Genomic DNA, 23,052 nt, shown 5'->3' on the forward strand with positions numbered 1-23,052 from the left:
AGACAGAAGCGTTCCCACTACATGCCCACTGAGCCACGTGCCTCCCCCATCCCAAACCCTGTCCTGTTCCCACAGCCACAGTCTAGTCCCTTCCCTCCTGGGGCTGAGCTGTAGTCTTGCTGTTGCAGTAGCATTTGTTGAATAGGGATGCTGCTGTGAGCAGAAAAATGCCCCTCATTACAAAATCTGGCAGCTCAGATGGCAGAGGCCCTCAAGAGCATAAATGACCCCCCCAAAAAACACTCTGAATCAGATACAGATGGATCCATTTGATTCTCCGGGCCCTTTGATTACATACTGATTGCATGTCATGGTATCAAATTGCAGATGACCAGCACTCCCCCTTATTATTCCATAGTATAGACATAGTGTCCTTAGAGTCATAGAATATCAGGGTTGGAAGGGACCTCAGGAGGTCATCTAATCCTACCCCCTGCTCAAAGCAGGGCCAATCCCCAACTAAATCATCTAGTGCAGGTGGGGCTTATAAAAGGCAAGCCATAGACACAGAATAGAATCTCTTCCCCGAAGAGCTGCTAGGGCAATGCCCCAAGTCAGGATGGGACACCACAATGCAGGGTTAACGCTGTCCTGTAGGGAATGACTCCAGGTGGACAGACAGTTACAAGAACAGTCAGGTTCACAGAGTTCATGGAGGACAGGAAGCCCTCAATGGCTTTAGGTCACGGATGCAACCCCATGTTCTGGGTGTCCCTAAACCTCTGAGTGCCAGGTGTGGGGACTGGACAACAGGGGATGGATCACTCGATAATTGCCCTGCTCTGTTCATTCCCTCTGAAGCACCTGGCACCAGCCACTGTCTGAAGACAGGATCCTGAGCTAGATGGACCATTGGTCTGACCAAGTGTGGCCATTCTTACGCTCCATGTTAAGTGTTCAGAGCTCATGAGTCTGGCTTAAAAATCATGAGAGAGAGAAAAAATAATCAGTGGTGGGTTCTGTTTATTGGCCTGGTGGGGTTTGAGCGCTGAGAGGTCATTCACATCTTCCAGCTTTTAAACACATGCATGAAGGCTGGAACCTGGCTCTTTTAATGAAAGCCAAGAGTCTGCTATAATCACATGACTCTAAGAGCTAGGGCTTTATGAAAAACACCAGATATCATGCGACTCCAGAGTTGGCTTCTAGCCAATCATCAAGCACTTATAAAACTGCCCCTCATTCAGCCTATGTTAATTGCACATACCCATTGGTCACAAAATCAGCGCCGCCCCAGCCCTGTTGCCCAGCATAACGCTCCAGGATGCCCCGAGACCAAAGATTTCAAAGCTTACTAACTACACTGCATGAAGGGCATTCCCAATGGCATGGCATGGCATGGATATGCCAGTTATCCAGGTACCCAGTAAATGACGCTGGTGGGCCATTCGATGCAGCACCTAGAGAGGTGGGTTTGTGACCAGCCATGAGGATGTGCCAGGAGCAGCAGGTAGATGCCAGGAGGCTGGTATTTGGCTATAATCGTAGATGCTAAGGTTCATCATGGGGAGCTCGTCTGAAGGCGTTGGCGCTGCAGCCAGCAGCAGCCAAAGGGAATATGAATGCGGTAGAGGTTGCTTTGCTGGTAGCTATGGGGGGGATGGAGCAAAGCAGGAGCAGGCGAGCCTCAGCGAGCCCTCAGAGTCACTTCCACCGGGAAATGGTCACTGACGGCCAGGGCCTGGACACAAAAGGGAGAAATCACAGAGCCTAAGTTGTGGGGCTGCTCAGCAGGCATCAGATACAGCTTGTCCATGACCTCGTGTCATGGCTCTTGTCACATGAATCCTGGCAATTCCTGAGGTGCAGCAGGAGGCAGAATGGGCTAATGGACAGAGCATGTGTCTAGATCTGTTCCGTGCCCTGATACCGACTCATTGCATGGCCTTGGGCAAATCACCCAACCACTCCATGCCTCAGTGTCCCCACCTGTACAATGGGGATAACGCTGACCATCCCTATCACTGGGCTCTGCCAGGGTGAGTCAATTAATATTAATGAGGTGATCTGAGATCCTCCTATGCAAGGTGACTCATTGTCAAACGCAGGGTTCCCGTTAGCTCCCTGCCTTTGGGAAGGAGAGCTCCCTAGGGGTCTGCATGGCTTTAGATGAGCTCCCAGGCGTGAGCTCCATCAGGAGTGTGAGTGCAAACCAGGGGAAGCCCGGCCTGCACTCATCCCATGGACATCGAGGCCAGCGGCACACGTTGAACAGGAGGCCAATGCCAGAATGAGCCAAGGCTCCCCCAGCTCCTCCCTCAAGCTCAGAGCCCTTTACAGAGGGGAAACTGAGGCACAGAGCAGCAAGGCGAACTGGCCGTGCAATTCAAGCCTAAGGTTTAACCCTCTCCTGCCCTGCGCCTTGGGGAGTCATTCAGACTGGTGCAAAGAATGTGTGAAATGCTCCCAGCCTGAGCTGGCCTGGAGCGTGTTACCATCACTTCACACAGCCACTCTAACCAACCACACAAGGGGAAAGTCCTGGGTTATCAGGCCCTTGGCCTCTCGACGCCCCTTCCTGCGCCCTAGCCACTGAGCCACGCTGCCTACACAGTGCCCCCAAGAGCGTTGCCTCCTTCATGCAGTCTACACGCATGCAAAACACAGCCACAGTCCCCAGGGGAGATGGCCTCCCGAGGCGCTGAATGGTTCTGTGCAGCGAGCCCCCTGAGTGATGCCTGAGTGGTGGCATCCAATCACGTAAGAGCACAGACGCATGAGCTGCAGTGGACAGCATTGTCGAAGGGAGAGCCAAGACCTCAGTGTAATTTACCCTCTAATTCCCCAGCGCTGTGAAAGGAGCAGCCAGAGTCTCCTTTCTCACCTACACCCAGATGTGCCAATTTCTATTTTTCTCAAGGGGTGCTCCATCTCTGCTCTGCCCCGAAGCCCTGCCCCCATTCCATCCCTTCCCTCAAGGCCCCACCTTCACTTCACCTCTTCCCGCCCCAAGCCCCCCACCCACCTGCCACTCGCTGCTCTCCACTCTCCCCCAAGACCCTCTACCAGCTGCCAAACGGCTGTTTGGCTGCACCGCCTATCAGCTGTTTGGTGGCATCTCCGGATTAGTTGATTGGGGGCACCGCCGAACAGCTGTGGCTGGTGGGCGCTGAGCACCCACTATTTTTTTCCATGGGTGGTCCAGCCCCGGAGCACCCATGGAGTCAGCACCTATGGTTATACCAGTTGACAGCTGGTCTGCCAAGAACAATGGTTACCCCAGGGAGAAAGCAGGATCAGGCCCGGGGTTTTAACCCATGGCAGGGGCTAACTGCAGGTGTGGGGATATTCTACACAATATCCATAAGAAAACAGCCACTAGCAAGCACTGGCAGGGGCGGAGCGAGCTGTACAGCATAGAGCCAACAGGACCCTCCAAGTGTAAATGCTGTGTCCTGGCCAGGAGGTGATGTAACCATGTCTAGGGCCCGTCATCCTACCCCTTGGGCAGTCAGTGACAGCCAAGTGTGTGGGAAAGGCTGCCCTGCAGATCCTGCACTCTTACTCTGCCCCGCATTCACTCTACACAAGATGTGGGACAATGGAGAATCAGGCCTGTAGGGTCTCCAGCCTCATCTACACCCACAAGCGGTACCCCTTTTGCCCTCAAGTGTGGATGGAGTTAGACTGGTCTAAAGGTGCTTACCCCGGGATAGCTCTTCCCATCTGGGAAGGGGAACAAGCTATCCAGCCCCTTTATATTGGTATAACTGCATCCACACGAGTTCCTGCCCCTGTAACTATAGCAGTACCCCCCAAACCCACACAGTTATAGCAGGACAACACCTGTGTATAGAACAGGCCTTAGTGTAGCTGAGCTGGACTAGCCTTTAACTCTGGGAGACTCCCTGCAAAGCTTGATGCAGTGATCTCTGAGCTTGGCTCCAGTCCTGACCAGCTGTCGTTTGTCCCCTGGCTAGCTAGCAGCTATTGTCTCTGCTCACAGCTAGGTGCTCTGAGAGCATGCAGGCAGGTTGTCGGCTTCACTTACATCCTTGAGCTGCAGGTGGAAAGTCTCCTGGAAGTTGTTGACCTTGGCAGATTTGTCCACCGTACAGTGCTGCAGCTCAGAGCCACTCACCACGATCCTGTGACATGCCACAAGGGGCTAGGGTTAAACACTGCACTTCTCAGGCAGCTGGGCTTCAGGGTCACACCCTGCAGGGAATGCCCTCGCCCACCCCAGAGCCAGGCTGGAGCCCAGGGCCAACGATGGCAGCGCTGCTGGTGGGGTTCCTCACCAGCTTCCCTAAGTAGTGGAGCCAGGGAGAGTGCTGGGGGGAGCTGACAGGGTGGCTTGGTTTGTGCAGTCCTGGGGGAAAAATCCCTCTCCCCTGCAGCTAGACCCCCCCGGGGCTCTCAGCCAGCTCCATCTGGTGTGGAAGCTGAGCTCAGTGGAGGCAGGTGACAGCTGAACGTGGGGCCAAGTTCCAGCGGCACCTGATTCCAGAACCTTCTGGAGAGAGCCAGGCTTCCTATTGCACCCGGGTGTGTGGGGAGCACACACCCACAGCACAGCACAGGGCAATCAGGGTTAATGAGTGTCCTGGCTGGGCTACAGTGTCTCTCTGCAGTCTGGGCCAGAGGCTGTGGTTCTCCCCAGCTGAAGGGGTCTCTGAGTATTCCCAGATGTGGTCCTATGAGTGATGACCTTCTGTGCTAGGGCACTGCCCACCTGCGGTCCTCTCCTTGTCCCTTTTCATCCCCTCCCCGTCATTTGCTGTCCCCAGGGCTGGCTCTGGCTGCATTAGGCTGTCTCTTGGGGCTGCTGTCATTCCTATCTCTGATGTGCCATGGTGCTCACATGGTACCCTCCTGCCAGGTGACTGCATTGCTCAGGGACCGGCAGTCCCAGGGACCGAAACCCGCTACTGACTGGTAGAACAGGCACAGCCTGGGCAGAGGCAGCGCAGGCTCCCCCGACAGCCCACTGCCCATCTGCCTCAGCACCCGCCCAACCCCCAAGGGCTGATGGGGAGCCCACAGACCATGGAGCCCTGGGCTTCTCCGTACAGCTGCCAGGCACAGGCCCAGTAGCGGCACTGGGGATGATCAGCAGCAGCTCTCCTCACCGGTCGTAGGCGCAGTCTGTGTACGACACAGTGGTGTCTGCACTGTCTGGGATGAGCCACTGGAAGGCGTCGCTGGTTCGCAGGCGGATGGAAGGCCAGTCCTGCGGCCCGACGTAGGAGCAGTCGGCATTGAAGTCTCCCAGGAAGAGGATGTTCTGCCAAGGAAGTGCCAGGTCAGTGCGGGGGGCCCAGCCAGGCAAGAACCTCACGCACGGCAACCTCCCTGAGCCCTTCGCTCTGGAGTGTCCCAGGCAGCCCTGCCAGTGCCACAAGCTGAGGTCTCGCTGGCTAACCACTGCTCTCCTTGGCTGTGGCTGTCTTTGTGGCTAAGGCAGGGGCAGAAGCTGATACATGGTGGTTTGGGGGTCTGTCACTCCCTCTGGCTATTCTGCTGGTTCCTTCTCTGCACGGGGCGGGGTGTCGTCTTCTCTGGGGCTGGGGTCATGAGGCTTTCCTTCTGCTCAGATACACCATGAAGTCCTGGCTCCACAATGACCTGGGCCAGGGGGGCTGATGCTTCATCTGCAGAGCAGGGGCAGCACAGGCAGGGCCCCCCATGCCTCCTGCTGATGTACCCAGCCCTGCCCTGGAGAGAGCAGCTCTAAGGAGGGAGCGCAGTGCAGGTGCCCAGGCTCTGGTGCCAAGACCACCCCTAGGGTGACGTGCTCTGTGCACCTCCCTGGCTCAATGTCATCAGGGAACAGCTGGCTTCAGTCACCACTGTCCTGGGCCCAATGCCAGCAGGTGAAAGGGCCTACAGCCCATTCCTGATTGATCGAGCCTTCGGCACACTGGGACTGTGCTGTCCAGGCTGAGCCGCGGAACCCCTCGATTTAGCTGGAAGCGGGTCCGAGATCCTCGTTCGCCATCGGTGTGATGAAGGGTGGAGACCCTGGCAGGGAAGCAGGAAGGAACCCACACCTCCCCACCCTTGGGCACTCTGCGGCGAGGGTCCCAGAGGGGTTGTGTGGCTCTGAGGCCTATGGGCCGAGGGCTGAAGGGGTTGGGGGCAGTGCAGTTGGGCCTCTCTGCTCCACAGCTTTGTTCAACACAGATCAGTATGTGGATATGGACGAAGGGAGATTCGCTTCCCCAGAGGCAAACCCTGCTGGTTAGCTCCTAGCTGTTCCCTCTGACCATTCCTGGTAACCTACACTGGCCCAGGCAGACAGAGCAGCTCTGCACAGGAAGTCGGGGGTCGGCATAAGTAATAGACTAGCCAGGACCTTCCACAGCCAAGTTAGCTGATGTCTCATCCTGGCAGCAGCAGCCTTACCCGAGACAAGCGGGGGAAGGAATGCCAGTGAGTTCATTCACATGGCAGGCACTGGGTTTGCATGCGGCTACATCTGCTTACGTCAGTCCCCCACTTGTTGATGACATCTAAGTAGACATCATAGAGGGCGTCGATCTCTGCCACAGCCTCACTGGGGGCCGTATGCAAGGGCACCAGCACGAATTCCGGCACCTCTGCCAAAGACACAAGTTACACAGCCAGCCATTTTCCATGCGCACACGGAGCCTTCACCCATCCTCCCTGCTGTCTCTCTCTCACACACATCTGGGACTGTTCCACCCTGGGGTTCCCAAGACCATGCTCTCCGTATGGACACTTCCCCTCCCACTCAGAATCAGGCAGGACTGGGACTTGAACCAGGATCTCCTATTACTTGTGCTTACTCTATTGTCACTTGGCAGTTCCCACAGTGCTAGCAGCTCCAGTTGGCCATGCTGGCCTCTCTGGGTCCCTCTGCACTTGTGTGCTGCCCTCCTGGGTCAGTGCCATCCATAAAGCTGCCCCTGGTTGGCTTTGTGCCAAAGCAGCAGCTGTCAAAGGAAGCCTCTGGGCTGGGCTCCCGCTGGCCAGGACTGTCGCTGCTTCTCTGCGGCTGCTCTGAGGAGTTCAGGCCCCATGAGAACGGCTGCCGTGGGGTTTGTATGTCAGTGCACAGCCACCCTTTTCCTCCCTCAGCCCCGTGACCAATCATACCCCAAGGAGCAATGGGATTGCGGGCTGGCAGAGGGGCAGGTATACTCACAGCCCGTTGAACCCCCACGACCCCAAAGCTAAGCTCTAGGTCCCAACTGCACCTGGCTTTACAATGAGCTGAACTGATCCCCTGCCACTGACCCCCAGCTCAAGGGATGCAAACGCCACCCCGCAACCTGCCAGACACTGGGATTCAGGTTCAGTGTCCAAGATCAGCCCCCTGCAGGGGCGTATGCCGTGAAACAGCCCCAGGCACGCACTCCGCAAGCCAGCATCCAGACCCACACCCATCGGGGACTGCAGGTCTTGAACCCTGGTCCATAGGGCACTTCAGCACCAGTAAGCGCCAACCCGCCACCCACTGACCTGCTAACCGGTGTCCGAGTAGGAGCTGAACTCCGCCAGAGAACCTCAGTCCTCCAGCTGGCAGAACACGGGGGGTCCTCACTGCTTCACTGCAACTATATAAACCCAGCACAGGAACAGGAAGATGTCTATGCTGCCAGGATCTCCCTGCTCAAGGCTGCTTCCCCTGGCATACCTGCTTCTGTTACCTGCTAATGAGCTCCTGGTAACCTGGCCCTGCCTGACCCCGGACCTTGGTTTGCTCTCTGGCCTGTTCTGGACGCTGACCTCCTGGTATCAGACTGGTCCTGACTCCCAATGCTTGCTCCAACCACTAGGTCAGGCTGCCCACATACCAGTCAGAATAACTCCCCAGAACCGGACCCAGCCCCACGCTCCCCCTATTGGATCTAGGCCTGTCCTGAGTTGAAGCATCATTCCCAAAGACTTTGCCGAACTCTCCATGGTAACGTTCCTTGTTCCCTGGTGGGAGGGGTCAGCGTGTGGGGGAGCAGGGGTTTCTCTAGCTAGATGCAGGATGGCCTGGGGTGCTGCTGCTCCCAGTGCCATGGGGCAGAGAGATCCCTGGGCCCCGCTTACCTGTGTAGGGGGAAGAGAACTTCACAATGAAGGGTTCCCTGCTGAAGGTGTCGCTCCCACAGGGCTCACAGCCATCATCGTAGCAGTAACTGTCCACCACCGACACTACACCCGTCCTGCCGGGAGGAGAGATGGAATGACCACACGCAGTCAGGTGGCTCCACTCTGGGGTGGGCCCTGGTGCACCCAGGGTAGGATGGCCAGGTGTCCGGTTTTCTATCCCAAAGTCCAGTCAAAAAGGGGACCTGACAGAGTCCGGTCAGATCTACTGACCAGACACCTAATGTCCGGTTACTGTAGGCTGGATAGGAGCCAAGTCATCACCCACACCAGCCCCTATATGGCCAGGGCCACCTCCTACCTGCATCAGATGGCTGCAGCTCCAAGCACCAGCAAAGCAAGTGAGTCCCTCCTGAGCCGGTTAGAGGGGTTGGAGGGGAAAAGCAGCAAGTGACAGGAGGGAGGGTGGAAGAAGAGTAGACAGGGGCAGGGTGTCAGCAGGAAGAGGCGTGGCAGGGCAGAGGTGGGGCCTCGGGGGAAGAGGTGGGGCAGGGTGTGGCCTCAGGGGAAGGGGCAGGGCTGGGGAGGTTCCGTTTTTCAAATGTTACTAAATTGGCAACCCTAGCCCAGGGACATGCATGCAGAGAGCAGCAGTGGTTGGGTAGGAGGCGCTGTGGCTGTTTGCTGGATCCTTACCGGTAGATGAAGAGGTATTGCTCCTTGTAGGCACTCTGGCCCAGGGGCTCGCTGATCACATAGCTGTATGGCTGCAGAGAAGCCCTAGAGTGGGGGTGGCAGAAAAGCCGGCAGTGAGGTCCGTGCTGGAGCAGGGAGGGCCGTGCACACGTCCAGCACATCTCCCTGCTCCTGCACCACCTCCCACCATTCCCATCCCACCCCCAGCTGATCTCCCAGCCAGCATAGGTAGGAGTAACCCTGCCTGCTTTACGGCTGAGACGTCTCCCTCCATGCAGGCCCCTTGCCACTCTGTTCCAGGAAGCCAGGTTTGGGGGGGAGGGGAGGGTGTCTCAGGGAGCATCATTCCCATGGGGCCCCTTCAATATGTAGGCTGGCTTGACATGAGTAATTGGACGTGGGTGAGGCCTCATTTCTTGGGAGACAGGATTAGGGAGGTAAGTGGAGCAGCAGGGTGGAACCAGACTGTCTGTGGTGGCTAAGATAAGGGGGGACCCTCAGGGAACCGCTGACAATGGACAAGATAACAATGGGTCAGCGAAGCCTGGAAGGTGAGCCAAGGCAAAGAGAAAGTTGTGCATGGACAGTGCATGTTGTACAGGGATTGGGTCCTCCAAAAGAAGCACGCCCATCCCCCAACCAGTGCTTCAATGGCATGTGTACCTGTCTATAAAAACAGAGGGTTGCTGGGTCACTTTGGATGGGCGGTACTGGTATGCCCGATCCTCACCCCTTCCACTTGAGTCTGATCAACTCAGCGTAGCTTCGCTGCAGGCCCAACGAAGAGACCTGAGTGATGGGAGTGGAGTCGAACTGAGTTCTTGGGAAGCCGAGTGGAAGAGGTCTTGTGGGAACCCCTCTGCCACAGAGGTGCTGAGCACCTGTGACTCCCGCCACATCAGGGACATCTGCAGGTGGCCTCAGCTCTCATACCAGAATCAGACCTCACTGGTGTCATGTTACCCCTGGCCTGAGGCTGTCTGCTCCCTCTGCACTTCCCAAGCCCATTCCAGCCCTCTCTGCCCCTTTGACAGGCTTCTCCTGAGGGGTTGGTGGCCCCTGTCCCTTGTCACCAATTCACACCTATATAGTAGGGCCCAGTTCTGACCTCACACCGGTTTCACACTGGATGGCCTCCACTGGCTGTAATGGAGTTACCCCTCATTTATACCTGGGTACATGAGATCAGAATCAGTGTATACAGTCACTTTGCACTGGTGTAAACGGCTGCACAGGGGGCACAGCAGGAGAGCCCCACGATTTTTGTCTGCCCTGTCAGCAAACACCCAATCTATTTTCGTAAGTAACCATTGGAATGTGGGGGGAGGGGCATCTCCTGTGATCTTCCTTCCCTGTTTCCTCTGGGCTCAGCTTGTCACCGCATCACACAGGCAGTGTCACGTGTGTGTCACACCTCGCCCCTCACGCACTACACCACCCTCTTTTGGTGAGGCCATTCTCTCTTATAAAGTGGGTGGTGTGGCACGTAGGGCTGCTGGCTGTCTCTGGGAGGCCCCCTGCACATTACAAAATGGGGGCGGTTGGCAAAAATCTACCCTGCGCACATTTGGTCAGAAGCCTGGGTAGCATTGGAGTCAGTGGTGTAAACTAGAGTAGCCACGAAGATGCTGTAATCCCAGGGGAAAGCAGTCATCCAAGGATCCCGCCCAATCCCAGATTCTGGCCATGACCTGCTCAGTGTCTGCACCTTGCTGATGTCCTCAGTGAGTTCTGTGCTCCTCTGTTTGTGCTGTCTTTTGTATACAAGATTATTGCCCCGAAATATGCCACCCTGGTACCACTGTACCCCATGTCATGCTTGCTTTGTGAGAATGGCGGCGTGTGGCGCCAGGCAGGGATGCCCAGGTCCCTTCACACGCGTGTGCCTTTCGGTGGTGAAAAGCTCCAGAGACCCACGAGGGTGTTTGTGATGGGGCATTTGCCCCATACTGGCCAGTAAGGAGAGGGGCTGTGAGGAGTGACCGATCAGGGACCGGCAGGCCCATATAAAAGAGCCGCAGAGCAGATCAGGGTCAGTATTGACTGGAATTTGAGGAGGAAGAACTGTGTCTGGAGGTGGCTGCAACCCAGTAGCACACGGGTGGGCAAACTTTTTGGCCCAAGGGCCACATCAGTATTGTGAAACTCTATGGAGGGCCAGGTAGGGAAGGCTGTGCCTCCCCAAAGGGCCTGGCCCCCGCCCCCTGTCCGCCTCCTCCCACTTCCTGCCCCCTGACTGCCCCCCTCAGAAGCCCTGACCCATCCAACCCCCCCTGCTCCTTGTCCCCTAACCGCCCCCCTGGAACCCCACCTCCTATCCAATCCCCTCTGCTGCCTGTCCCCTGACTGCCCTGACCCCTACCCACACCCTTGACAGGCCCCCTGGGACTCCCATGCCTATCCAACCCCCCTGTTCCCAATCCCCTGACTGCCCCCCAGAATCTCCTGCCCCTTATCCAACCCCCCTGCTGCCTGTCCCCTTACCATGCCGCTCAGAGCGACAGGTGTTCGCAGCCCCACCGTCTGGCCGGAGCCAGCCATGCTGCCCATGCTGCCTGGCAGGAACGGCAGGCCAGAGCACTGGCGGTGCATTGAGGCTATGGAGGAGGGGGTTCAGCGTGGGAGGGGCCGGGGGCTATCCTCCCTGGCCGGAGCTCAGGGGCCGGGTGTAGTTTGCCCACCTCTGCTGTAGCACCTTGGACACAGCAGTGCAGGCAGGAACCCGGGGAGAAGAGAAGGAGCTCCGGATGGGCTGGTGAGACTGAGGAAGGGGCTGTGGCCATGGGGAAGTGGCCCAGGGAAATGCAGTGATAGTAAAGGCAAAGGAATGCAGTAAGTGACTGTGGTGTGGAGGGTCCCTGGGCTGGGACCCAGAGCAGTGGGTGGGCCTGGGTCCCTCCACTCACCACTGGGGAAGTGGCAGAACTGTTGAGGAGGTAAACCTCCCCCGGAAGCACGGAACCCAGATAGTGACATGGCCCGAGGGCTGAGCCACGAAGAGGATGCTGCGGTACCTGATGCTGCAAGAGGGGTTGCAGGTGGACTGCGGCTGAAGTGGTGGGGTGGGTGCAGACCGTGGATGGGGGTGTTGGCCTCAAGCTAATCCCCAGAGTGACCAGGAGGAGGTGCCAGACCAGCGATGAGTGATGCGCCCTGTGACACTGTCACTGAGTCAGTTATGCCAGAGCCACCTGCAGAGCCCCAGCTCCAGCACTCCCTTCATCTAAACTGCTGTGGGCAGCCGCGTAACCTTCCCCATATGGCTGGCTGGGTGCTGCACTCGAAGGAGCCTCGTTTATATCTGCTCTAAAACACTCCAGACCACAGCAAGGTTTTAGGCTCCTCCCCTTCTTCCTCCCCCCCTTCCATGTAGGTTTGGAAAACACCTGTTGAGCTGATCCATCAGTCTCTGGACGGCACTCAGGTCAGAGTCACGGACCTCCTGCACCACAGTGATGTCGTACGTCTGCAAGATCTGGGGAAAACACAAAGCGCCGTGCTGTGAAGCCGAGCCTGGTGCAGGCTGCATGTGCAGTGCCTAACACCCCAGCTTCCCTTAGATATGCACAAACGCTGGGAAAATCGCTGAGAACACCCAGCAAAATCCCAGGCCGCAGCCAGCCACCAGAAGGGTGGTGTCCCCAGGGCCAACATGCCCCTTCACACACCAGCTGAGCCAGGCATTTACCTATCTTCTGCTGCAGTGCAGGAGCTGGGGGGAAGGAGCTGAGCCCTGGGGTGACTTAGATGGGGAAACAGAGGAGAACATGAGGAAATGGCAGCTTTCAGACTGAAGCTGTTCCAGAAGGGTTCAAAAATCAGCCAGCAGGATCCCAACACAGCAGTGATTGCACAAGATGAGTTTCACTGCCATGGGGAACGCCAGCCAGGCTGCCAGGGTTACCCTCTGTCTGTCTCTGAAAACACTGTGGAATCTGAAAAAAGAAAAGGAGGACTTGTGGCACCTGAATCTGAAGTGGTGATAGATAGATAGATAGATCTAGATCAGGGGTCGGCCACCTTTTAGAAGCGGTGTGCCGAGTCTTCATTTATTCACTCTAATTTAAGGTTTTGCATGCCAGTAATACATTTTAACATTTTTAGAAGGTCTCTTTCTATAAGTCTATAATATATAACTAAACTATTGTTGTATGTGTAAAGTAAATAAGGTTTTTAAAATGTTTAAGAAGCTTCATTTAAAATTAAATTAAAATGCAGAGCCCCCCGGACCGGTGGCCAGGACCCGGGCAGTGTGAGTGCCACTGAAAATCAGCTTGCGTGCTGCCTTTGGCACATGTGCCATAGGTTGCCTACCCTTGATCTAGATAATGATCCATCTAGCCCAGTATCCTTGTGCCAGATGCTTCAGAGGGAATGAACAGAACAGGGTAATTATTGAGTGATCTATCCCAGTTTCTGGCAGTCATCAGCCACATGGTCTCCTATAACACTGAGAAGTGAAACCAAGGTCCCAGATAGATAGATATGTAAGCAGGGGAATGGTCCCGCTATTGTGGGGAACTTTCCTGGCTTATACACTACCACGGTGAAACGGGCTAGCGAAAGGCTCTGAGTCCTCGCTCCCACTTCCTTTACCCAGAGGCCTGTCTGACCTCAAGGGCTTCCCTCCCACTCTCCTGGGTGTCAGAGTCCTCTCCTGGGTGTCAGAGTCCTCGTAACCCCAATAAGGCTGGGCCCAGGATTCCTGGGGGTCTCGACCCCCAACCTTGTTGTGGTCACTTAGGGCAGGGGCTAGGATGTCCCCTCTCCGGGGTGCTCTCTCTGCACTGGATGCTTCACTGATCATTACATATAGTTCAAAGCAAATACAGTTTATTAAACAGCCATCAATTTAAAAAAATAAGGAAAAAATGGGACAGGTTAGAAGAAAACACATCACCCCACTCTGTGGCACGGGGACATCACAACCAGTGTCCCTGGAATGTCAGGGAAGTTCAGTCTGTTCCTCACAAGTCCCAGGCCACCTGCTCAGGCCTTGGCTGTGCTACAGAGATGCTGTGGGTCGGACACTTGCTCTGGCAGTGGCCACATGCCCTCAGGCTTTCTTCTTCCCAGCATCACCTCCACCCCGTCAGGGTTACGATCCCCCTCCCAGTGCAGCCTGCAAGGGGCATCTTGGCTGAGGCGTCTCCCTGCGCTGGCCCCGCTGCCCAGGGTCCCCCTCGCTCTCCCCAGCTGCTCACCGCACCCAGCTCCGGACTGCTCCAGATCCAGCTCAGCTCCAGCTCCACTCTGCCTCAGCTCCAACTTCAGCTCCACTTTGCCTCAGCACTGCTGCTGCTGCTCTGCCTCCAGCTCCCTGGGCTGCTTCTCTGGCCCCTCTGGCTTTGATAGTTGCAGCTCTTCCCACAGCACAGGCTGCTCTGTGGGCTGCTTCTGTGACTCTGCTCCCAGCACTGACTTGCTTCCTGGGCTGCTTTTCTGGTCCTTCTGGATCTGGCCCAGCTCTGCTCCCCAGCTGAGCTTGAGCCCCTGCTTTTTCCTTAGCTTGGCCCCACTCTGTCTGACCCAGGCAATTCCAGCTTACATGGAGGACAGGACTCCCCTGGCCTCCTGACTCCCTGATTAGCCTGCCTGCCCTGTCAATCAGGCTGACCTGGAGCATTGGCCTCTCCCCATTGTTCCTGGGGTCTGTTAGTCTCAGGGTCTTGATCTCCCATCGACTGTTCCCAGTTCTTTTGGTACTGGGAGTGAGCCAACCAAAACACCCCCACTGAGTTTGAATCAGGGGACAACAGTCCCATTACAGATAGATAGATCGATCGATTTATTTATTTAGGACCTTGGTTTCACTTCTCAGTGTTATAGGGGACCGTGTGGCTGATGACTGCCAGAAACTGGGATGGATCACTCAATAATTATCCTGTTCTGTTCATTCCCTCTGAAGCATCTGGCACCAGCTGCTATTGGAAGAGATTCACCATTAGCCTGATCCAGTGTGGCCATTCTTTTGTTCTGATAGACCATCTATGCCCATACATAACCATCCATTGATCTATCATCTCCTCACTTAGACCTTGGTTTTGCTCCTCAGTGTTATAGGGCACAGTGTGGCTGGAAAGTGTCTCCCTGCAGGGGTTCCTGGGCAGGGCTCAGATAGGCTGTCTCCACTTGTAACCAAGAGGTCTAGGGCATAAGCACCATGGAGGAGGAGTCACACTAACCAGCTTTACTATCTCTAAGCCAATCCTGCTGGAGTAAGCAGAGAAACAACCCAGCACTTGGCCCTTCATCACTTCCCTTTCAGTTGGGTTTCTAAGTAGCCTTCGGCCCAAGTGAGAGCATACTTTCCAGGCCCACAGAAATCACACTTCTGAGAGCCCCTGGGCCAGCTGTTTGATAGAGTCCAGGGTACCCCCAGCTCTCAAGAACTGCTGGTATGTGGGAACTCCCCCATACTCACATTCAAGATGATGCCTGCGATGGTTTCATTGGACAGCTTGCTGTCTCCAAAAGTCTTGATGTTGAAAGCGCAGATTCTCAGGGCAGCGGCTGTGTGCAGCAGGTAGGCCAGGGATAGCAAGGCCAGCGCCGGCCTCATGGCCCCCATCCTGCAGGAAGGAAGGGAAGCAAAGCCCCAAGGGATTGGCAGAGGTTAGTTACAGTAAGAACTGCCTCGCCTGCCCCCAGTCACTGTGCCATGCAGCGATGTTACTCTGGCACAGGTAACAATCTTGAAAGCAGCCCCTGAGATCCCCCTTCCTCGGAGTTTGCCCTCACTGACATTCGCCCTTGAGACTCCCTGGATTCATCTTCCCAATGTCACTCAGCCCGAGAGAAAGGCTCGATTGTTTGGCAGAGGGATGGGGGCGGAGTGCAGGCTGATGCTGCAGGATCCTTCCCTGAAGCTGCTCATACTTCCGTGCTGTTCTCAGTTCACCTGTGCCACTGGATTAACACAGGGCCATTCCCTGAGAATCCTACACAGGTGAAATGCCCACTGAAATTCATGGAGCCAATCCTGATGCACCGACTCCAGTAAACCCAGCCATACCCCCAGCACCCTATGCCAACACATCACTTCCACCTGCACAGCTGTCAGGGGAATGATTCCCCATGCTCCCATTGAAATATCTCACACGCTCATTCAAAGGTCATTGCTTTCAACACCTCTATAAGAGAGCTCCCTCCCCATGCACCCTTCTGTCCGGACAATTGGGTGGTACCTTCAGTAGAAGATCACCACTGTTTTGCTACCACCTTGTGCTGGCCCTTTGTTTGGTGTCCCAAGACACTAGATGGTACACGTGGTTCTTACACATAAAGGGTGAAGTCTTGGCTCCATTGAATCAATGGGAATTTTGCTATTGACTTCAATGGGGCTAGGATTGCACCCAAGGGGTTTGTAAATATAAGAGAAATGCTACATGCCCTTTTCTGCCCTCTTTATTCAGCTGCAGCTGTGCTACTGCAGTGGAGCTGCTTCCTACAGCGGCGGAAGGGGGGTTTCCATCGCTGTAGGAAATCCACCTCTCTGCGCAGCAGTAGCTAGGGTGACGGAAGAAGTCTTCTGTTGTCCTAGCCATGTGTACACCGGGGATTGGGTCATCGTAGCCGCAGCACTCAGGGGTGTGAATTTCACACCCCACCCCACCCCCTTCTGAGTGCTGTAGCTATACCGACCTAACTTTTCAGTACAAAACTTCCACTGAAGTAAGGAGGTCAGGATCAGGGCTTATAGGGAAGTACTATAATTCAGAGAACATAGATCTCCTCAATGACTGTTAATTGACTGGTTTACCCCTGCTGAAGATCTGGCCTTAGATACTGTCTGGTGGAGAAAAATCTGATCTCCAGAAAATTAGATGGAACAGCCGAAGTCTACATCTGTAAGAAGGAAATGAAAGTGCAGCTTACCTTTGATGTCGCTTCGTATGCCCCACGGAGAGCAGAAGTCCCCCCGGCCCCTATTTATGAAAGTTTGTGAAGTCCTGACTTTGCCAAAGGAGGATTCCACTGTTTGCTCAAGGCCTGGTATAGGCTCCATATGGTCATTTTCATGAAAGCAAAGGTTTGCTTAGTGAAAAAATAGCTCTTCCTATCTGAGTTAACAATGATATCTCCAGCCATGGGGTCCAATGTAACTCTAGGAAACGATGCTAATCAATAGCAACAGCCCTTGTGGTTGCGGAGAAAAACTTGAAAACACAAACCCAAAAGGCTCAAAAATCACAAAGTCAATAAAAAGAACCCAGATGGATTATTCTTTAAAAATCTCATGATTTTTAAGGCAATCTCATGAGATTTTGGGGCCTGACATATGATTTTTGAATATGTAGGATTGGCAATATCCCCATGGTCTGAATGAGCCAGGCTTCCTTCCTAATTCCCTGCTAAAGGTAGGTAAGTGGAGTATTTCAATCGTTACCACATTGGTTCAACTATTATTGAAAAAGTTATCACTTCCCAAATGTAACAAGATAAAGAGTGGGTTGCTTGGTTTAAACCAGAGACACAGAGTGAAACCAGCTCCATGGTACCCCATGGCTGGGAGCAAACCAAGGCCATGTTCATGTAAAAGAATTGTAATGTCTCAGGGGCCGGTAAGACACACAGAGGTGTGCACACTTCTTCCGAGTAGTGTCCAGGGAGAGAAGCAGTTGCCCTGGGCATTTTCAACACAGAGCTGAAGCCCTGAACTAGAACTCCATTTGGGAAAGCCTGATGCTGCCACTGATACCCCTTTATGCCCCTAAACCCCAATCAACAACAAAGGAAATGAAATGTGTATATATAACACATCTTACCCCAAGCAGAGTTTTGACTCTGGAAAGGGAGAAGAGCCAGAGACTCCATAAAATCCAATAGGGACTTCACTATTGCTCCGTGGAAGGTGAAGGCAGGATAAAACACATGCTCATTTGTCTTTCCTTGTGATAAGCATTAACAGGAACTATGTTCATGCTGTCACTAAAATAAACTAAGAGAGTCTATCCCAACTTTAAGCATTCCTGACTCCTCCCAGGTTTTACCCCACTCCAGCAGTGAAATCCTGGCCCCATTGAAGAAGTCATTGGGAGTTTGGGCAGCTATTGAGCGGACTTGGGATTGCCAGCTGTTCCAGGGACAGGAAGAGGCAGCTGAGGAGGGGTTTTTCATCCCCTTCAGCTCCTGCACAGAACTCAAGGGGCAGGTGCCTATCTGATCTACGGCACCCTTCTCAAGGGGCTCAATCTCCCCAGTCTCCTCTCCACCCACACCTGTAACTCCTATGGCTGCAGACCTAGAGCCCGGCTGCTTTAGGGTTGCCAACCCTCCAGGATTGTTCTGGAGTCTCCAGGAATTAAAGATTAATTTTTAATTAAAGGCTACCTCATGGGATGAAATCTCCATGAAATCTCCAGCCAACCCAAATTGGCAACCCTAGCCTGCTTACTCCCCAGTCCCCAGCCAGGACCCTCCAACCTCCCCAGTTGCTACTTTCCAGAGGAGGGGTGAATCTTTAGCCCCAAATGCCTCTTTTAGTGGAAAAAATTTATTTTTACATTTACAAATTTACATATTTTTACATTTACAAATTTATTTGAGCATAAGCTTTTGTGAGCTACCGATGAAGTGAGCTATAGCTCATGAAAGCTTATGCTCAAATAAATTTGTTCGTCTCTAAGGTGCCACAAGTACTCCTTTTCTTTTTGCGGATACAGACTAACACGGCTGCTACTCTGAAACTGTCAGCTAGGGAGACCTCAGCCTCTATGGCCCATTTACAAATCTTCCCTTCTCAGATGATGGTCAGGAAAGAACCCATCTCCTGGAGGATGTGTCCATCTCCTCACCCAACCTCATTCCCTAGGCTCTGAGTAGTGGCAGGACCTGATTCTTCTTTCCCTCTGTGTTCTCATGCACACCAGTGTGAGTGGGAGCAGAGCAAGGCCCAGAGCCTCCCTGCTTGGTGCAGCTCCCCACAGCCCCACCACCTCGGGAGTGGGAGATGCCTCCAATAGCTGGACCACCCCCATGATTGCAGAATCTCTGAGGGCAGCAGCTGTGGAGGCTTGTCTGGGCTGGGGAGGTCAGTTATGCAACATGATGGAACTCATCTCCCCTGGGCTTTGCATGCTGCTTCTCTGCACTGCCCCACCACATTACAGCTGTCCCCATGTTGCCTCTCCTTTGGTCACTGTGAGCGCTGCTCTGACTGGAGCAGCTGCTTTTATTTACATTCCTTCATCTACCAAGAGCTTTTCATCCTTGAAATGCAGCTGGTGAATTTCTCACAAGGGTGGGGTTGGATCCTCCCAGTGAGGGGCCTGGCAGCAGAGTAGAGCCAGGGCAGCAAGGAGTGCAGGAGGCAAGAGGTGGCAGAGCTGCTCTTTGCAACGTCAGGATGCTCTTTCCCAGTTCCACAGGTAGAATTTTGGCTGAGTCACGGGCTTCTGCTGCAGCAAGGCTCCCCTACATCCTCTTCACAACTCAGGCCAGGGCTTGAAAAAACCATCTGGCTCTTACTTCCCTTGCTCGCTGTTCACCATTGTTTCGCCTACCTTGAAAGGAGAATGTAAAATAGGATGCTGGGCTGTGATAGTACCTGTGCAAACATGTGCCACTAGAGGACATTGCATGCCGCCTGAAACAGCCAAGTGGGAAGAAAATCTTCCAACCATGCAGTGTCCAGAGGACATAGAGCTGGCTACTGGTGCTGGAGCGTCCAGGCAGCTGGAAACATTAGCTGTAAGCGGTATGAGCAGCTCCAGTAATTGCCATAGAATGTTAGTTTTGAATAATGATCGTGATGCAGGACAACACAAAAATCTGCAGCCCTTTGAAAATGTGGGTGTAGCGTGGAATGAATTGCACTGGATAAGTAACAAAGGGTCTGCTGTGCTGACTACAGTATTCACAGTCAGGTTTCATTCCATAAGCCTCCATTCTTAAAATGACTTGACTCTGCCACAGAACTTCCATCCTGCCTCTTCTAGTGGAAGAGGAATCTGGGGACTTTGTTGCTGATTGAGGCCCGGCTTGTTGCAAAGTACACAGGGCTGTGATTATAATTTGAACCAGAGCCTTTCGTAGCTATGTTACTGATTCATATCCAGCCTGGGTCAACAGAGGATGATTTTCCAACACAAAGTTAACCATTTTGAACCTAATTATCACAGATAAGGATGGATTAATCATTGGACTGGAAGTTGGTGGTTACCACTGTCCAGTGACCATGACTGGATTACATTCAATATGGGCAAATGAAGACCACTCCCAACTGGTCACTATATACTTTGTGCTTTAAGAGGGCTAATTTCCCAAAGCAGAGGAAAATGATGAGCAAAGTTAACTGGGTAGAAAAATTTAGACAGAAAACTATAAATGAAATTTGAGAGTTCTGAGAGTGCTTTAAGAATTGTTTATTAGACGGCCAAAAAGCAGTAGAGGACAACTTTGGCTAAAAACCCATCCCGATTCAGTGACAATGTAAAGACTGCAAGTAGAAATAAAAAAAGCAATATATAACAAAAGGAAAAAAGGGGAAATAGGGGTCACTATAAATTAGAAGTGTAGAAGATTGAAACAGGAAGCTAAAGTCATCAGGGGAAAAATTCATAGCTAACAGGGCTAAGAACAATAAGGACTTTCTAGGATTTCTTCCGTTGCTGATATACTGTTAACAATGGTATAAACCCTGCAGACAGCTGTTCTGTCCCTACCACTCAGGAAGGCTTGACCCGCACACTCAGAGACTGTTTCAGGCCCCTTTTTAAGGGTTTTGACTTTATTTCTTCTAATTAACACACTTCCACACATCAATAATCCTTTAGCCCACAAAACCAGTTCTCTTGCAGGAGCCTTTCTACCCCTCCACCAGTTTGATTACAGAGCTCCAAGGCCTGTCATATAAGCTAGCTAAATCCCTGCAACTCTCCACTCCCAGCTAAGCCACTTGCAGGCTTTTATAATCAGCTGATCCCTAGATGATCAGTCTCAGCTGGGAAGTAACTGATCCATCACAGGTGAGGCTTGGCCCAACTTCCTTTAAGGACCAGCTACCTGTGACAGGCCCATAATTACATGGAGATGATAAAGTTGATAATAATGTTGCAAAAAGGCAGATATATTCAATAAATATTTCTGTTCTGTATTTGGAAAGAAGCAGGATGATGTGCTTGTATCACACAAAGATGATGAAGAACTTTTCCAGTCCATTAGTAACCAAGGAGGATATTAAACACTATCTATTAGTGATAAACATTTTTAAATCAGCAGGCCCAGGTATCTTGCACCTAAGAGTCCTAAAAGAGTTGGCTGAGGAGATCTCTGGCCTGCTGATGTTACTGTTTAATAAATCTTAGAATACTGAGAAAATTCCAATATTCAAAAAGGGCAAGTGGGATGAATCCAGTGGGCATGTACTCAGCACAGCTCAGCAGTGCCTCCATTTCCTGTGCTATTGCTGCTAGACTGCAATTTATACTCAGGCTAACTCAATGACAGTTAGCACAAGTATGTGTACACGAGCTGGGGATTGTAGTGTAGATCTAGCTTGTAGTGTAGATCTAACCTAAAAGTTGTTGCTGTGGGATGGGGTTGAAGATCTTGGTGTGGGTGGGAGGCAGGATCACCATCTCCAGGGACACATCCCCACCTCAGTGGTGCTAACATCTAACAAGCTTCCAGAAGGAAACTAGAAGAAATATTATGACAAGAGCATCCAGCAGTTACCTGCAAGTGAAAGAATGTTAGATACTTGAACAAAACCAAGGAGGACACTGGGTGCTCACTTATGAACTGCAATCTGACCCCTCAACTCCTGAGGTGTGTGAGCCTGGAAAGAGGCTGAGGGCCCCCAGCTAGGAATTCCACTGATGCACAGGGGTTATCCAGACAGCATAGGCACAGGCCAGGGATGGGAAGGACCATTTCAGGGAGGCCAGAGCACTCTGCACTATAGTTATTCTGGCAGCAGTGCAGCCCCTATGGCTGGGCGGGGGGAAGCTGCTTGCTTTACTTCTGGCAATGGGTTCAGGCTAACTCCCTTGCCACCCTTCCTGGAGGTCTCACTTTAGGGTGACCAGACAGCAAATGTGAAAAATCGGGATGGGGGTGGGGGGGTAATAGGCCTATATAAGAAAAAGACCCAAAAATTGGGACTGTCCCTATAAAATCAGGACATCTGATCACGCTGTCTCACTTGGAGGGCTGTATTTAATTAACTGGCTGTATTGGTCTGCTGTTGTTCTTTTAGGTGGTACAATATTTCCTTTACATTTTCAAAAAGAGGAAAGCTGTATGAGCAACTACTGAAAAGCGTGTCTGTGGGCTTTGGCATGTAACACCTGGGCTGTATGTCTATGATGACTGAGGCAGGTTTGAGTATTATTTGCTTATTAACTAACAACAAGAAATATCTGATACAGTAAACACAGTGCTCTCATTATTATTTATTTGTCTTGTGGTCACACCTACAGGCCCCAAACCCACTGTGCTAGGAACAGTGTAAAAATATAACAAAGAGCCAGTTCCTATCCCAAAGAGCCTGCAATCCAAGCACTAATGGTGCTGTATCCTACCTTGACTAAATACTCAAGCACCAGATCTGAGCTGCAGGCTGTATACCACTTTTGCTACCACTGGATTTTGGGGTTGGGTAGGTGCCAACCAATGTTCCTTCTAATTTTTGACAGGCCCAGTGCGCAAAAAATTTCTTCTGTGCAAATTTTTGTGTGCGTGGTGTTTTGCCGTGTGCATGCGGGGTTTAGGATCTTAGAGGGAACAGTGGTGCCAGCCCAGACTACAGCATAAAAAGGGGCACTCCAAGGGCTTCTATAATTTAGGCTGGGCTGCGCTGGTGCCATTCCAGCAACTGAGATTAGCCAAAAGAAAAGGAGGACTTGTGGCATCTTAGAGACTAACCAATTTATTTGAGCATGAGCTTTCGTGAGCTACAGTTTGCAGCATCGCTCCAGCCACACCTCTGATGTGCTCCTGTGCTGACAAGGGGATGGCTCAGCCCTATGCCACTGGAGGAGGCTCCTACACTAGCGGTATTCCCTGGGGGTTAGCTTAGTCGACTTTCATGGTGCAACGTAAAAGAACAGACCCTATGGTGCCTCAGGATCTGCAGCTGGCTCCGGTCCCTGTGAGAGTCAGCAGGGAGCATGGCACTGCAGTGCCCAGGGCTGGAGGTAACTTGACACACCCTGCTGCTCTGAACCCACATACACAAGGGGCACCAGCCCTTCCTAACGCCAACCTAGCACAGGGGAAATAAAGAGCAGTCTCTTACCAGCCCTCTGTGTGTCCCTCACTCACATTATAGCATGGCCCTGGCCCCTTGAGCACTGCCCCCCCTCCCTGGCACCAACCCCTACACCCCTCTCCCCAGGGACACCC

The 23,052-nt window shown here is 53.1% G+C and overlaps 1 protein-coding gene across 1 annotated transcript; it reads right to left on the reverse strand.

The window, feature by feature from the left end:
- Positions 1-1,029: 1,029 nt before the first annotated feature.
- LOC311527846 (deoxyribonuclease-1-like) lies at positions 1,030-15,443 on the reverse strand. The gene is made up of 8 exons (XM_084642235.1): positions 15,128-15,443; positions 12,090-12,178; positions 8,704-8,787; positions 8,008-8,123; positions 6,430-6,542; positions 5,073-5,227; positions 3,992-4,088; positions 1,030-1,681 (listed from the first exon to the last, which is right to left on the reverse strand). The coding sequence occupies exons 1-8, from the start codon at positions 15,272-15,274 to the stop codon at positions 1,628-1,630; spliced, it is 855 nt and encodes a 284-aa protein (XP_084498361.1). The 5' UTR covers positions 15,275-15,443; the 3' UTR covers positions 1,030-1,627.
- Between the last annotated feature and the right edge of the window lie 7,609 nt (positions 15,444-23,052).

The sequence above is a fragment of the Lepidochelys olivacea genome, assembly GCF_965140295.1.
Source record: "Lepidochelys olivacea isolate rLepOli2 genome assembly, chromosome: 10".
NCBI classification, from domain to species: domain Eukaryota; kingdom Metazoa; phylum Chordata; order Testudines; family Cheloniidae; genus Lepidochelys; species Lepidochelys olivacea.

Coding starts and splice junctions, on each gene's coding strand:
- LOC311527846 (XM_084642235.1), bottom strand. CDS start 15,274: ATGGGGGCCATGAGGCCGGCGCTGGCCTTGCTATCCCTGGCCTACCTG. Junction 5,228..6,429: donor TCAACAAGTGGGGGACTGAC/GTAAGCAGATGT, acceptor CTTCCTTGGCAG/AACATCCTCTTCCTGGGAGA. Junction 4,089..5,072: donor ACAGACTGCGCCTACGACCG/GTGAGGAGAGCT, acceptor GGCATGTCACAG/GATCGTGGTGAGTGGCTCTG.